The sequence below is a fragment of the Anser brachyrhynchus genome (genome assembly GCF_964034855.1).
Source record: "Anser brachyrhynchus genome assembly, chromosome: 12".
Lineage (NCBI taxonomy): Eukaryota > Metazoa > Chordata > Aves > Anseriformes > Anatidae > Anser > Anser brachyrhynchus.
Window position 1 is genome coordinate 2,583,648 of NC_137707.1, and position 12,973 is coordinate 2,596,620.

At 49.7% G+C, this 12,973-nt stretch overlaps 1 protein-coding gene and 1 long non-coding RNA gene across 2 annotated transcripts in view; both read left to right on the forward strand.

Annotated features, from left to right (window-relative positions):
* Window positions 1-3,355: 3,355 nt before the first annotated feature.
* The window catches only part of ZCCHC14 (zinc finger CCHC-type containing 14), a 54,059-nt gene continuing 44,441 nt past the window's right edge, over window positions 3,356-12,973 (forward strand). Inside the window, exon 1 of the mRNA XM_080552193.1 lies at window positions 3,356-4,066. Within this exon, the coding sequence (XP_080408319.1) occupies window positions 3,503-4,066 (564 nt within the window). The 5' untranslated portion in view covers window positions 3,356-3,502. The remainder of the gene's footprint in view (window positions 4,067-12,973) is intronic.
* On the forward strand, window positions 4,073-10,947 carry LOC308176484. The gene is made up of 2 exons (XR_013938275.1): window positions 4,073-6,838; window positions 7,846-10,947. It is a non-coding gene; the product is annotated as an uncharacterized lncRNA (long non-coding RNA).

Below are 12,973 nucleotides of genomic sequence, written 5' to 3' on the forward strand. Positions count from 1 at the left end.
GGAGGATTTGGCTGAGGTTGCTTTGCCATGCTGTTTACAGGAAAAGAAGAGCTTCAGCCGGGCTCCTTGGTCGAGCAGGATCGAGGAAACCTGAGTACAAGAATTCAGACCTTTAAGCTGACAGGTGAGGACGAAAGTAGATGCGTCCAGTGTTGAAAAAAAATGGACCTTCTCCCCTTGCCTGACCAGGACATTCAGTAACAGCTTCTCCTTGTGCTGAAAACATGAGAAGAAGAAAATAACTGCGCTCTCGGTTATTATTTACTGATTATTCCAACAAAGTGTCTTCCCCAGCTGTTTGCCTCAAGCGTGCACAAGCAGAATTTGCCCAAAAAGAGAAGGTTAAGGAACAGGACGGTTTTGGTGCCGAGCTCCTACAGGGCGCAGGCTGCACGGGCACCCCAGCACGACCTTCACTCACAACCCGCTGTCTTGAGCAGGCCGTAACATGAGCCCCCACAAAGTTGATTTATTTTGCTGAGGGTGGTTCCTTGCTTTGCCGCTGGCTAGCCAGGAATTCTTGGTGGCTTGTGACAGAATTATATGTCATGCTTCCTTCGGTTTCCGAGGGCTTCATCCAAAGCCACTTCTAATCAGAGAAAAGGCTCCCGGTTCGTACACCACACTTCAGATTAGAGTTTGCCTTCGTGTCTGGCATCAGGATGGGCAATTTCTGCTCAGGCTGTAAACCACAGACTCGCTCTTTAGCAGCAAAATTCACATCTAACTCGCACTCAGGCACAGGCTTAGACCTAGTTCCCGGGCAGAAAAGTTTAAGCCTCCAACTTGCTACAGACCAGGCGATCATCAGATAGCTGACTTTGAGCACGGCGTAGTGCTTTCGGGATTAACGCCGGGATAAAGACGTCGATATAAGCAGCAAGGCCACCAGAGGACTTGGCGTCCTTAGGCCGACTGCCTGGCCTGTGCTTCGATTCAATGCAAACCTTTCCTAAGGGACCGAGAGCACTTCCTCTGTTTTCTGCACATCCCTTCCTCCGAGGGACAATACCGGGCATGGCAGGAAAAGGAAGTGCATATGGTTTCCACTGCATGATGGATCGCTACAAGGAGAGCACACAGAGAGGCTCTGGGATTTTCAAGGACCCTCTCACAGCAGGAGCCTGCCACACAGAAGCAGGGTTGTGTAGCCGTACAATATATGACATTATGCAACCCCAGTTAAGCGTCCTTCGGCTGCTTACTCTTGCATTTCAGAAGGACCTCAATAAATGCAGCCGATAGTCTGCGATATTCCAAAGGGAAATAAAAAAGGATAAACTACCGGTATTTGGAATTTTTGTGCTGCAGCAATTCGTCTTGGCAAGGTGTATAATGAGATTTGCAATAAACCCTCGCCCAAAGGAATATGCCTTTTCCTCTTATATGATACCGACAGGAGTGTTCGCACAACTGATGCAAAAGCAAGCAGCCCTCATTTGTGTGTTGTGTGCATCCCGTAAAGTTCACAGGCAATCAGCTCAAGACACAAGGTAATTGTGCTTAAGGAAATACCGACGTTAGCTCTTTTGTTTATCTGTGTTGCAGCGATACTGCACTTCTGCATAAAATAAAAGACACGGTCCCTCCTCCAAGGAGATTACAATCTATGCAATTCAGGGCTGGAACCAGCCGTTGCCTGCCCGGGGCTGCATTTAGATGTTTTCCTGGCCTGCTTCACGTAAAGATCCCCACCCGTACCATTCATCTAGCTGATGCGCAGCCTGGCCACGGGGCTACAACAGGCCCACAACTGAATCCCACAGAAAAACATGAAAAAAAAGGAAATTATGCATCCGCCTCTCGGCTGCTGGATGCCGTCTGTGCAATCTGTAGGCAAATCCAGCTCTGAGGGCAGTAAATCCGCCTCAAATTTTGCATTGCATGCATTGACGCTGCTGCCAGCCAGAATGCTGGCTTAGAAGAGTGGGAACGCGGGGAAAGAATTACCATTTTAAGAGGCCTTTACGGACTCTTTTGTTTCCATACTGTGTTTAGAGACAATCTGAAGTCAACTGCCAAACTGGCTTTGACTGCGGAGGCCGCTTGGTTTGGCGAGGCGACCGCTGGTGCCAGAAGCTTTATTGGGGTTTTGGCACTGGGTGCCCAGCAGCAGCCCATGCCATACTACGCCCTGCCACCTCCATGTGCCAAATTTTAACATCGTGAAACAGGAAGATGAGGGAACAGGTCACTGCAGCCATGCCCCTGGTGCACCTCATGGCTCCTCACGGTCAAAATGAAGGTGTTTTTGACAGAAAGTGCCAGGAAAAGGGCACCTCTCGCGGCACACTGGAAGTGACGAGTACAGGTGAGGAGGAGTCAGTGCAAATGGGGTGCAAATGTGGAAGGTCAGATGTGACTGAGAAAGTCAGTCAGTGTGTGGACAACTAGGTAAGTCGGTCTGGATGGGGGAACCACTAAAGAAGTCAGTCATGATGGGGCACCACTACAAAAATCAGTCAGGATGGGCGACCATTACAAAAGTCAGTCAGGATGAAGGACCGCTAAGTCAGTCAGTCAGGATGGGGCGCCCTGAGGGGACAGCAGGGCCAAGCCCTGCCCGGAGGTGGGAACACACCAGGAGCTGCTCAGGCACAGCCCCGGGCCAGGGCCCATCACCACAGGCCCGGCCTCGTCACCACAGCCCCCGGCGGGGCCGGCCCTGTCGGTCACGGCCTCTGACCGGCCCCTCAGGCACCGCCCCGGGGCTGAGCCCTGCCCCCTCCGCCCCGCCGCACCCAACCGCCGCCGCCGAGCGGCCCCACACAAAAGGCGGCCGTTCCCGCCCCTCCCCTATTTAACGGCCCCTCCAGCCAATCAGCGCCGGGAGGAGGGGCTAAACCCCACCGATCGACCCCCTCGGAGGACGGGAGGCGGGGAGGAGCGTGCCGCCGACCAATCGCCGCCCGCGAGTAGCGCCCTCGTCCAATGGGCGGCGCGGTGGGCGGGGCCTGGCGGCGGGGTCAGGCCGGGAGTGGAGGCGCTCCGCCGCTCCTTTCTCTCTCTCCCCTTCCCTCCGCTCCGCTGCCGGCCCGGGCCTGCTCACCGCGGGATCCCTCCGCCGCGGCCCGGCGGGGCGTGTGCGTGCTGCGGCCCCCGCGGTGCACCTCCGCCCGCTCGCCGCTTACCGGCCGGGGACTACTTCCCGCGGCCGCCTCGCTGCGGGACGGGGCCGGGCCCGGCCGGGGGATGGCGGCGAGCGGCTGAGGCCGGCGGCCGCCCCGCTAGGGACCGGGAGCAGGCGGCGGAGCCCCGCTCCGGGCCCTGCCAGCCGGGAACCCCGCGGCAAGGCCGCGCGGCGGCGGCCGCCTCGGGGGGGGGGGCCCGGCCCGGCCCGGCCCTGCCCGCCGCCGGGGGCTGCCCCTCACCGCCGGGCCCCCTGGGCCCCCCTCGGCGAGGAGGGGGCCGGGCGGGGGCTGCGGGCCTGCGGGTTCCCCTCGGGGCTCTGCCCGCGGCCCCCCGGGCGAGCTCGGTGCGGGCCGGGGGCCGTCGGAGCACGATGGTGGAGAAGCGGTGCCCGCGGCTGCAGCGGGACGGGGTGTACCGGTGGTTCTCGGAGCTGCCGTCGCCTCAGCGCGTGGAGTTTCTCTGCGGCCTCCTGGACCTGTGCATCCCCCTGGAGCTGCGCTTCCTGGGGGCCTGCCTGGAGGACCTGGCCCGCAAGGACTACCACTCGCTGCGCGACTCGGAGATCAAGGCCAACAACCCCGCCGACCTGGGCAGCCTGACCAACCTGACGGACGAGGTGGTGCGCAGCAAACTTCTCGTCTCGCTCGCCCTGCTGGGCTCTGCCCACCGCGAGGCGGCCGGGGTGCTGTTCCGCACCCTCACGCACATCGACTCGGTCATCAACAACTATGGGCTGCAGCTCAACGAGGGCCGCACGGGGGACGAGTTCCTGTTGCTCTTCACCATGGCATCCAACCACCCGGCCTTCAGCTTCCACCAGAAGCAGGTGCTGAGGCAGGAGCTCACCCAGATCCAGAACATCATGGCCAGCACCAGCAAGAACCCCAGCACCTCTGCCCTCAACACCATGGCAACCTACCCTGGCTGCCACAAGGTGGGTATCCGGCTTTCCCGTGCCGCCGTGGCCTTGCTGCGGGGCGCTCGGTGCCTTCAGCCAGGATTTTAAACCTCCCTTCTTCCTCCTGGTGTGCAGGCGTTCCGGTAGTAAATGGCAGCCTGGGAGGCTGGCAGAGATTGCTCGCCTGGATATGGTGATGGGGGCGGTCAACGGCAGGTGAAATAAAAGGGGTGCGTGGAGTTTTTGCAGGCTCGTGGCACTCGTTGGGAAGGGGTTCCCAAAACGATGGCCAGGCAGCGGCGTAAACGTTAACTGACTGCTTCTGGCCGTGCTTCTGCTGAGGGGGCTGCCCTGCCGGTTGCATGGAAGACCAGCAGTTTATTAGGGGAGATACACATCTAATGTCTCTGGACGTTGGAGCGAGCATCTGGTTAAAAATTTCCCTCGAAGTTGGAAGGGAGAGTCAGCTTTGGAAGTAGCTGTCCAGTGGCAAAGGCGTCTTGCTGGGTCTGGGTTTTGGTTAGGCAAATGCGATGGCCAACGGTTAGGGTTTGACGCTGAACTTCAAGAAACGCGGTGGTTGTCTGTCATCGCGGATCTCCCCGTTATTGATCCTGGTGTCAGTGGTTCGCCATCATTAACTTGCTGTGCGTTCATTCAATTGCCAGCAATTAAGCCAGGCAGTAACGTTTTAAGACGTGCTGTTAGCCATGAGATACGTTACCGACCACTTAAGTGCTCTTAGCCTGCTACCAATTAGGGAGTCAACCCGGCTCATTGACTGAATTTAACCTGCTTTAAAGTTCAAACCGAGTCCCAGGGCAGTGGGTGCGTGTGATCAGCTAACGGGCTGCAGCTTTTGAGGATGTCCTGACTCAGCCAGCAAATAACCGGTTACCCTTCCGTCGGGAAAGGTGTGGTATACCTGAGGGCTACAGAAATCCCCGTATTGCAATATTATCCTGAATAAAGCTGTTGCTGAGGGCTCGGTGCGGGTTCCTTTCAAGTTAGGAATCAAGTCTGCCTGAGATGAATTTATGCTTCCCCGAATACAAATTTTCTTCCGTTTTTATGTTTTTTGGTGCTGCTGCTTGAAGTTTAAACTTTGGATGAGTATTATTAAACTTACTGTTTCTCCTTTTATCTTCCCCTCCTGCGTCTTTAAACAGTGCTTGCTTCTGACCCTTTCTTTTAAGGGGAAAGAAGAACAGAGTGTGGGAATGCCTCTCTATTCAGTTTAAGCCTGCATGTGAATAAAATATAGATGGAAAGACTACTTCGTGCAGGACGTAAAAGGGTATAATTAAAACCAGAACGAGCTTCCTTACAGACAGCTAACTACTTCCAACTTCCCTTATTCAAAAGATGCGTGGACCCTGGGTTTGAAAGGGAAGATTGAAAATGACTTGGGAGTTTTCCCAAAATAAGACGAGCAAAAAAGATGAAATTGCGCAGGCAGCAATGCTTTTTCGGAGTATCCTTTCAAAGCTTCCGAAATAGTGCTCGTTCTGTGCGGCTGAAACACTCCGGCGCTATTTAAGTCAATCTAAGATGGACGGAGAATCCATCCTCCCATTTCTCCTGCCAGCAGGAAAGTGCACGGTACAGTCACTTGCTTGTTTTTTCTTCTGAGCACGTTGAAGGGTTGTCTCTTAAATACACTTTTTTTTTTTTGCAACTGGTCTTGAAGAAAACCGGTAGCTAAATATAGACCGAGTTCAGAGGGAAGCAGAAAAGGTGATTTTGCTTTCCCTCTCTTGAATGTGCGTTTTGTTTGCACAGATGCAGATTTCCTTTTTTAAAGGTTGTTGAACTTTTTAGATGTTGATAGCTGGGTGATTTTGCTACTTTTAGAGTAAGCAGTTGGCTTGCAACGCAACTTGGATGAAGTAAGTGGAAAAAAACAATGTCTTTCTCCATTCAGCCCTGTTTAAATATGCACAAATAAATTCCAGCGCCGTGCGCTTGGATCTTGTGATGTTACCAAGTTATGTTGTGACAATACTTGTGTTGTAACATCACCTAGAGAAAAACAATGCAGATGTCAAGAGAAAGTGAGCTGCCCTGGGCTGCCTCCTGCCAAGTCCCGCGCTCTTCGTCCTCGTCAGAGCTGGAGGAGAATTTCTTCCCTGGAGCCAGCGCTTTCTCGTCACTCTCGCTGCTTTACTACAGCTTGAGCTACGCTGAGCTGATCCCTGCAGTCAGCGCCGTGCGTAGGGTTGTGTGAAGGCTGCTCCTGAATTCTCGAGTGCGAGTCTGTTCGAGCTCAGCCTTTGGAAGAGAGCTGGAGAAGCGGTCGCCGGTTGAGGTCCTGAGAAACTTTGGGGAGCTGGATGTGCAATGGCGTGCCAGTAGGGAGCTCTTTGTGACCAGGGCTGCTTATCCTTCAGCATTTCCCTTGTGCTGAGTGTGGGAGTAGGGACTGGTGTCTGTGTGATTACCTGTTTCTCTGTGTAACTAGAGGTCTGTTCAAATTCTCGATGAGTTACATGTAACGTGCTTTTTTTTTTTCAGGAAGAAGTGACAAAAAACAAAGTGACAAAAGGTTCTGAACAGTGCTCTTCGTTCACTTTGCGGAAACAAATTGAAACGTTCTCCTTCTGCAGTCCATCCTATTAAAATCTGACCCAGCTTGGTCTGAGCTACAGCTTTTTTCCAAAGGATTGCAGCTTGCAATCCTCCTTCCACCTCTCATCTCTTTCAAATATTACAGTAACGTCTCTCCAAAAATACTGTGTATAACGTAGTCAGGTGCGACCCCTCGATACAGAATTACTGCACAGATGTCATGATTCAAGTTGCTTTGGGGTAGGTAACAGCCCTTCAAGTTGGTTAGCGATGCAAATCGCTGCTTTTTTGTTGCCTGGCTGCTGCAGTTGCTGAATGCAAGGAGACTCGAAACAGCTGCCATCAATTTTTGGTTTAACTTTTGATTTAACTGTACAGGAAAAGATGGCTCTAAGTAGGTCAGTAATTATTAGGTTCACGGTTTCTGCTTGATAGTACAAAGTGAGCGTGAAGTTTCTCCGAAGTGGGGAGAACACTGCCCTCTGTGCAGCAGAGAACAGTTTTAGTCTGTGTCAGAAAATGACAACTTCTGCCCCTTGTCCTGCATTTTCTCTTGGTTTTGGGTGGTGTTAATGCTTGTGTGACTTGAGGCGTGCATTCTTCAAACTTCTTCTGTATAGGCATAAAATCCAGGCTTGCTGTACGTTTTTTAGAAACTTAAATGGTGCAAATTGTCTTCAGATGAAGCCCAGGCATACATCTCAAGAACCTTTTAAACCCTTTGTTCCTATGCTTAACCATAATGGGTTTATTTTTTAACCGAAAATGTTGCAACTGGGAGTTTTCAGGCCGTTCCTGTGCCTCGCAATGTCTTTATTCAGCTGTCTTTGGTACCTTTGCCACAGAGGCAGAGTGCTTTTCTTGTCGGCAGCCAGAGGCCGGCATCTGAAGGCTCACTTGTGTGGCGCTGGGAGCTGCGGGCAGCTTCTCTCTTCGTAGAGCTGGAGCTGGACGTGTTGGAGCAGATCACAACTGTTAGCCAAATGTCTCCTGCCACACGTGTGTGCGTCCAGCTGCTGGGACAGCAAATGGTCGCTGCTGAGTTGGTGCCCCACAGGGAGGGGAGAAGTCTCAAAGGTGTCTCCGAACATCTCGAACCACCCATTCAGATTTCTGCCCTGTACAACTTGTCAATGAACGCCTTATTTTTTAACTGTGGGTAAAAATGTAGGGTTTATTCATTCTTGGTCGTTTTTTTGGGCTGTAGCGATGCTGTCTTTACACAACCCCTTACTCTTGTCTTGTAGATAATGAACACCAGGACCTACTTGGACTCTGGAAATCATCTAGACGTGATAGGAATCTCTGCATGGGCTGCTGTTTTCTGTCAGGTCTAGTATCAGCTAGTAACGCTGAGGACATCTCTCCCAGAAAAAGAGGGGAAGAGATTTGTGAATCTGCCACCTTGTGTTGCTTAATCCGCTCAGTAAGGCCGTTGTGTAAAAGCAAGGGAAGTAAGTGAAGCTTTGGCCCCTTAGCTCCTGCTCTGCTGGCTGTGAGCTCCCCGGCACAGTCAGGGCAGCGGTCTGGCTGTGGCTTCGGCTGCAGAAGCAGGGTCATAAATAGCAGGAGGTCGGAGCGCTTGTTTGCAGCTGAGAGGAAACAGGAGTCAGTGACACTGCACTTCGTGGCTGTTTCGGGTTGAGGTCTTGTGAATGGGAAGAGGGGCTCCTGCCCAGTCAGCTTCCAAATACTGCACCCATGTCTATTTCCAGTTTATAGCATAAGATGCTATTTTTCACCTGTGTTAATTCCGTAGGCTCATCTAAAACCTAGAAATAACTGAAGGGTGGGGGCTGGAGCTGTGCAGAGCTGGTGGTCTGTTCCATGTACCTTCACTGTTTTCTCGGCACTGTTTGCTGCTGGTGATTCAAGTTCCATCTTCAAAAATCCCCGGATTTTTATTTCGTCTGTGGAATGATGAGCTGGAAAAACACTGCTTGGTAGGTCGGAGCAGAGTCCTTACAGCCCTCGCAGAGTAAGCAGTCCAGCTGTTAAGTGATCTGTCAAGTGCCATTATGGCTTTTAAGCTAGCTTTGTAGGGATGGAATAAATTATGGAAAAACTAAATTTTAGCTTCCTGACCAAGAGAAGGTATTTTACAGCTTTAGTAGATTACCACGTTAATAGCAATTGCTAGCTAGAACTAGGTGTTTATTCATCGATACCAGTAGGTCTGTAGTTGCTCTCTTAGGAATGATTGCATTTTCAAAAAGAGGTGAAACCCAAACTGAGGAGCTCCAGAGGCAGGTCCTGCAGCTTCCAGCTGGTGATGGGTCCAAATCCTTCCTGGGTGTTTAGTGTTCTGGGTGCTTGAGGCAACGTGGATCACGCACTCCTACTGACCCTCCAGTTAGGGAATGCGAGGCTTCCAGTTCTGGCTAATTTCTCACTGGTACCCTTGTTTGGAAGTTGTATCCAGCTTGGTTAAAGTGATTCGGTCTTGGACCTGCGATGATTTCAGAAATGAGCTTAAAATATAAGGGAATCCTTGGAAGACGGTGGTCTCATGCAGTAACGGTATTCGTTACCACCAGATTCATTTTCCATAATCATACGATGTTGTATGATGGACTTGATTTTGAGACTATAAATGAGCGTGCTTGGAAAATGGACTTCACATCCAAACATCAGGGGCAGAGCAGCCAAAAAAAAAAAAACCCACCACACTTGTGTTGAGTTAATAATGTTTTTTCCGTGAGCTGTTTTCCCTTTTTTTTTTTTTGCACAGGCTGAATGAAGTTTTGTTTTAGGCGAGCGTTCCACTTTGCTTTTTATTTACTCTTCTCTAGTAATGACCTGGTAAGTGTCAGTTGTCAACCAGACGACGCTGAAGTAGGCCTCATTTCTTGTGGAACAGAAAAATGCCTACCAGGAGGTGCTGTGCGTTTTGAACCTGACTGAAGCAGCGCACAGGCTGTGCACGGATCCTGCTGGGAAAAGCAGAGCCAGCAGCAGCTAACCGCACCTAACAGGCATGCCAGTGTCTGACTTCAAAGGTGCTGAACAGCATCCTTGTTTGGGAGTATTTAACTGTATGGTTTAGGTTTTTTTTTTTTTTTTAAAAAAAAAAAAAGCTTGAATTGCTAAAACTGAGCTCCTGTGATCGTTTAGGTAGTTATTAGGTACAGGCAGTGCCTGTTTCCAGCAGGCTGGAGCTCTGCGTGTTCCCTGGGACTTCTCGGTGCTGCCGTACCTGTGATAATTCTCTTACACGTGCTGTGGCGAGGAGCAATTTAGTCCCATTGCCGTGATTATCCAGTAATAGGTGTTTGAAGGGATAAACTTTTTAACAGGTGTCCAGGCCAATATGGTGTTTCAGGATTTTTGCAAATAGCTCCAGTAGTCCAACAATAAGATCAATTGCTTAATTAAAATTAAGCTCTTACTCGTAGAGACCTGCCAAATCACGATGATAAATAGTAAAAGTGAACGCTTCTTGTGTGTAATATGAATTCTTTTCCGTGAGCGGTTTTGTTATTTAGGTGGATGCTGAGGAGGGGAAGGAGGGGAAAATCCAAGTCGGTGGACGTGACTTGTCAAATTGCTTCTGCCAACCTCGTTAATTTGGCGATGCTGCAGAGGAGACCGGAGTGACAACGAACAGTTCTACCAGGGAAATGCTTATGGCCTTGTTGCTTGGACTGCACTCCCGCAGATCTTAGAATTGCCTCTGCCTATCCTTTTTCCTCCAAATACACGTCCTGGCCCCGTGGTGGCAGTTTCCCACCCCTGCAGTGGCAACAAAAGCTCAGCAGCTCCAGGTCAGCAGCGTTGACATTGTAAAGGCACATGGCATCAAGGACAAAGGACATGTATAGCAGGTTGGCCCATGCTGCACTCTGAATCCTTGGGAAGTTTAAGGTAATCTTCCCTTCTGGTGACTGCTTTTAGCTTTTGGGAGCGTTCAAGTGACGAGGCAGGGATGTACTGGTACATCAGTGCTGGGATGTCGAGCAGGATGGGTTCCAAGGGCTGACTGTAAGGAGGTCCGTGTTTTGGTTTTGAGGTCTTTTTGATGGTTGCTTGGTTTGTAAGATTCAAATTTGAATTGTTTTCCTTCAAAGCAAAAAAGAAAACACCTATCTTGTCATCTGTCTCCTCTGAAATACGTGAGGTGTGCCCCAAGGCTAGAATTGAAGAGCCCTGCGCTAGCGGTGTGGGTGAGCTGCTTGGACTCACGTCCTGCCCAGTCAGTTACAGCAAACCGTGGAAGATCAGGTAGATGAAACAGGCTGTTTTGTAGCTTACTAAACTAATACTTTTTTGTTGTTGTTTTCTTTCTGAGTTTTTCCCATCAGAGTTGAAGCTTTAACTCACAGAGCATCTCTTAAGCAGGAAATCCCCCATCCTCTGCCTGTTTGGCAAGCTCCTGTGGTTAACTATTGGAAATTGCATAGGGGTAGCAAAAAATGCTGCGTTAGCTAAAAGTGAAGAGTTCTGAAACTACACTGTGCTGCTTTGTTTGTTTGGCTTATGGGGTAAGTGCTCATCTTTGCACAAAATAGTTGCCAGGTGTCCTTATGTCCTTAAGTGTTCCTTATGGCTGTCTCAAATGGCATTCAAACACAGCACAATGTAATTGAAGTCCAGTTACTGTGCAGCAGATTTATATTCCTAGTATTAAAGTATTCATAATTCTTTAAGCAAAGGATTTTTTTTTAGTGGAACTCAGTCTATAAAATACAATTCCGGCTTTTTCGGTCCATCTGCTCTAGTGAATTTGTAGTGGAGCCTTGTAGCAGGTGCGTGATTATCCTGTAGTATTTAAGTACTGCATGCCTCATTTCATTCCAGTAATAGTCTCATAGGACAAAAGCAACCAATCTATTATCCTATTTTATTGTGAAGAGCCTCTTCACCCTTTTGAATTCAAAGATGGATACCTTTTTTTACCAGCTTCCTATGAGAATAGGTGCGGGACCTTTTGTTTCTGTTGAAAAACAGGGACGCATCTGACCTGATTGTGCCTGGTGCTTCTTTTTGATGGACACCCTCAGAACTGCGTGAATTTCTAGCATGCAGCACTTCCAGCTGCATTTAGGTTCAACAAAGCAACAAAACGCATCCAAATTTGTGTCGAGGACTTCACGAGGTATGTGAAAAGTTGGGTGCCTGTGGGTGTTCCTTAAACATTCTTGGGAAGATCAGCAAGACCCTGGAAAAGGCGAATTTCTTAAAATTTTGTGAGTTCTGGTGTGAGAGCACGCAGGTATTCGCGCACAGAAGTAGAAGCAGAACTGGTGCCTGAGGCTGTGGTTTCACAGGCAGCTGGGCACACTAATGGCTTGTTGCTGCTCCATCCTGCTCCTTCTGGTTTTGCAGTCTCACTCGCTTTTGGGCTGCACATCCCTGCGTTGCTCGCTGTTCTTTCTGGCTCAGCCTTAATCTATTGAACAATCTCATGCGTTGGCAGACTGACACTGGAGTGTTAGCAATGCATATTTTTTTTTTCAAATGGTTTGGGAACCTGAGTTACATATCTGCGTTGGCAAATAGCTAATCTGCCTAAGCATGCAGGGGCAGGGGCTGTATCCTTGCCATCAAGCTTCTGCTGGAGCGTTAAAGACCTCGGTGTTAACCTCAAACTAAGCTGCTGTTAATACTCGCTAATATGAAACTTGCAGGAGTCAATGGAGTTGAATTCGGTATTCCAATTCCTGGGTGCATTCTTGCGTGTTATCTGCTCCGGCCTGAAACACGAGGGCCAATTTTAACTGTGAAAAGCATTTTTGAGAGGGGAGTTCCAGTGGCAAGCAATGGCAGACGCGCTTCTCTGTTGGACTTTCCCTGTACTTCGCTGGCCATTTTTGAAAACCAGCCACCACGTGAACAACTTTTCCTGCACAATGAATTGGAGAATGTGTTCCTGTGTGGCTTTCAGCTGCAGCCATCACATCTTGCTTAACTGACTTTGTTCTTAAAGCTTGTTCACTTTTTTCCCGTGTAACGCATGACCCAGATTTCATGCCTAAATAGGTATAGAAAACGGTATTTTATCCCACTTAATTTTTTTGAGCGAGTTCTGCGCGCAGATCCTATATCATTGTTTGCTTGAATTATAGGTCAGGTTACATTGTAGGTAGCAAGCCATGTTGATTTGTTAGTGTTGGCTCCATTTCAAACTAAGTCAGCAAAGACCTTGCTATTAAACCATATATTTTCTGCGTTCTGTTTAGTTATTCTTAAAAGGAACGCGTAATTGTTTTGGTTTTAAAAAAAATAATAATTCTCACCACATTAAGTTTGACCTCTATCAATCCTGTTCTTTTTATGAAAGGCTTTCCTATATGAAATAGCTGCTAGGCGCTGTCCCTGGGGAGCACAGCTAACACTTACTGAGTCTGGCTTCAGAGATTTTGCCTTTTTTGTATT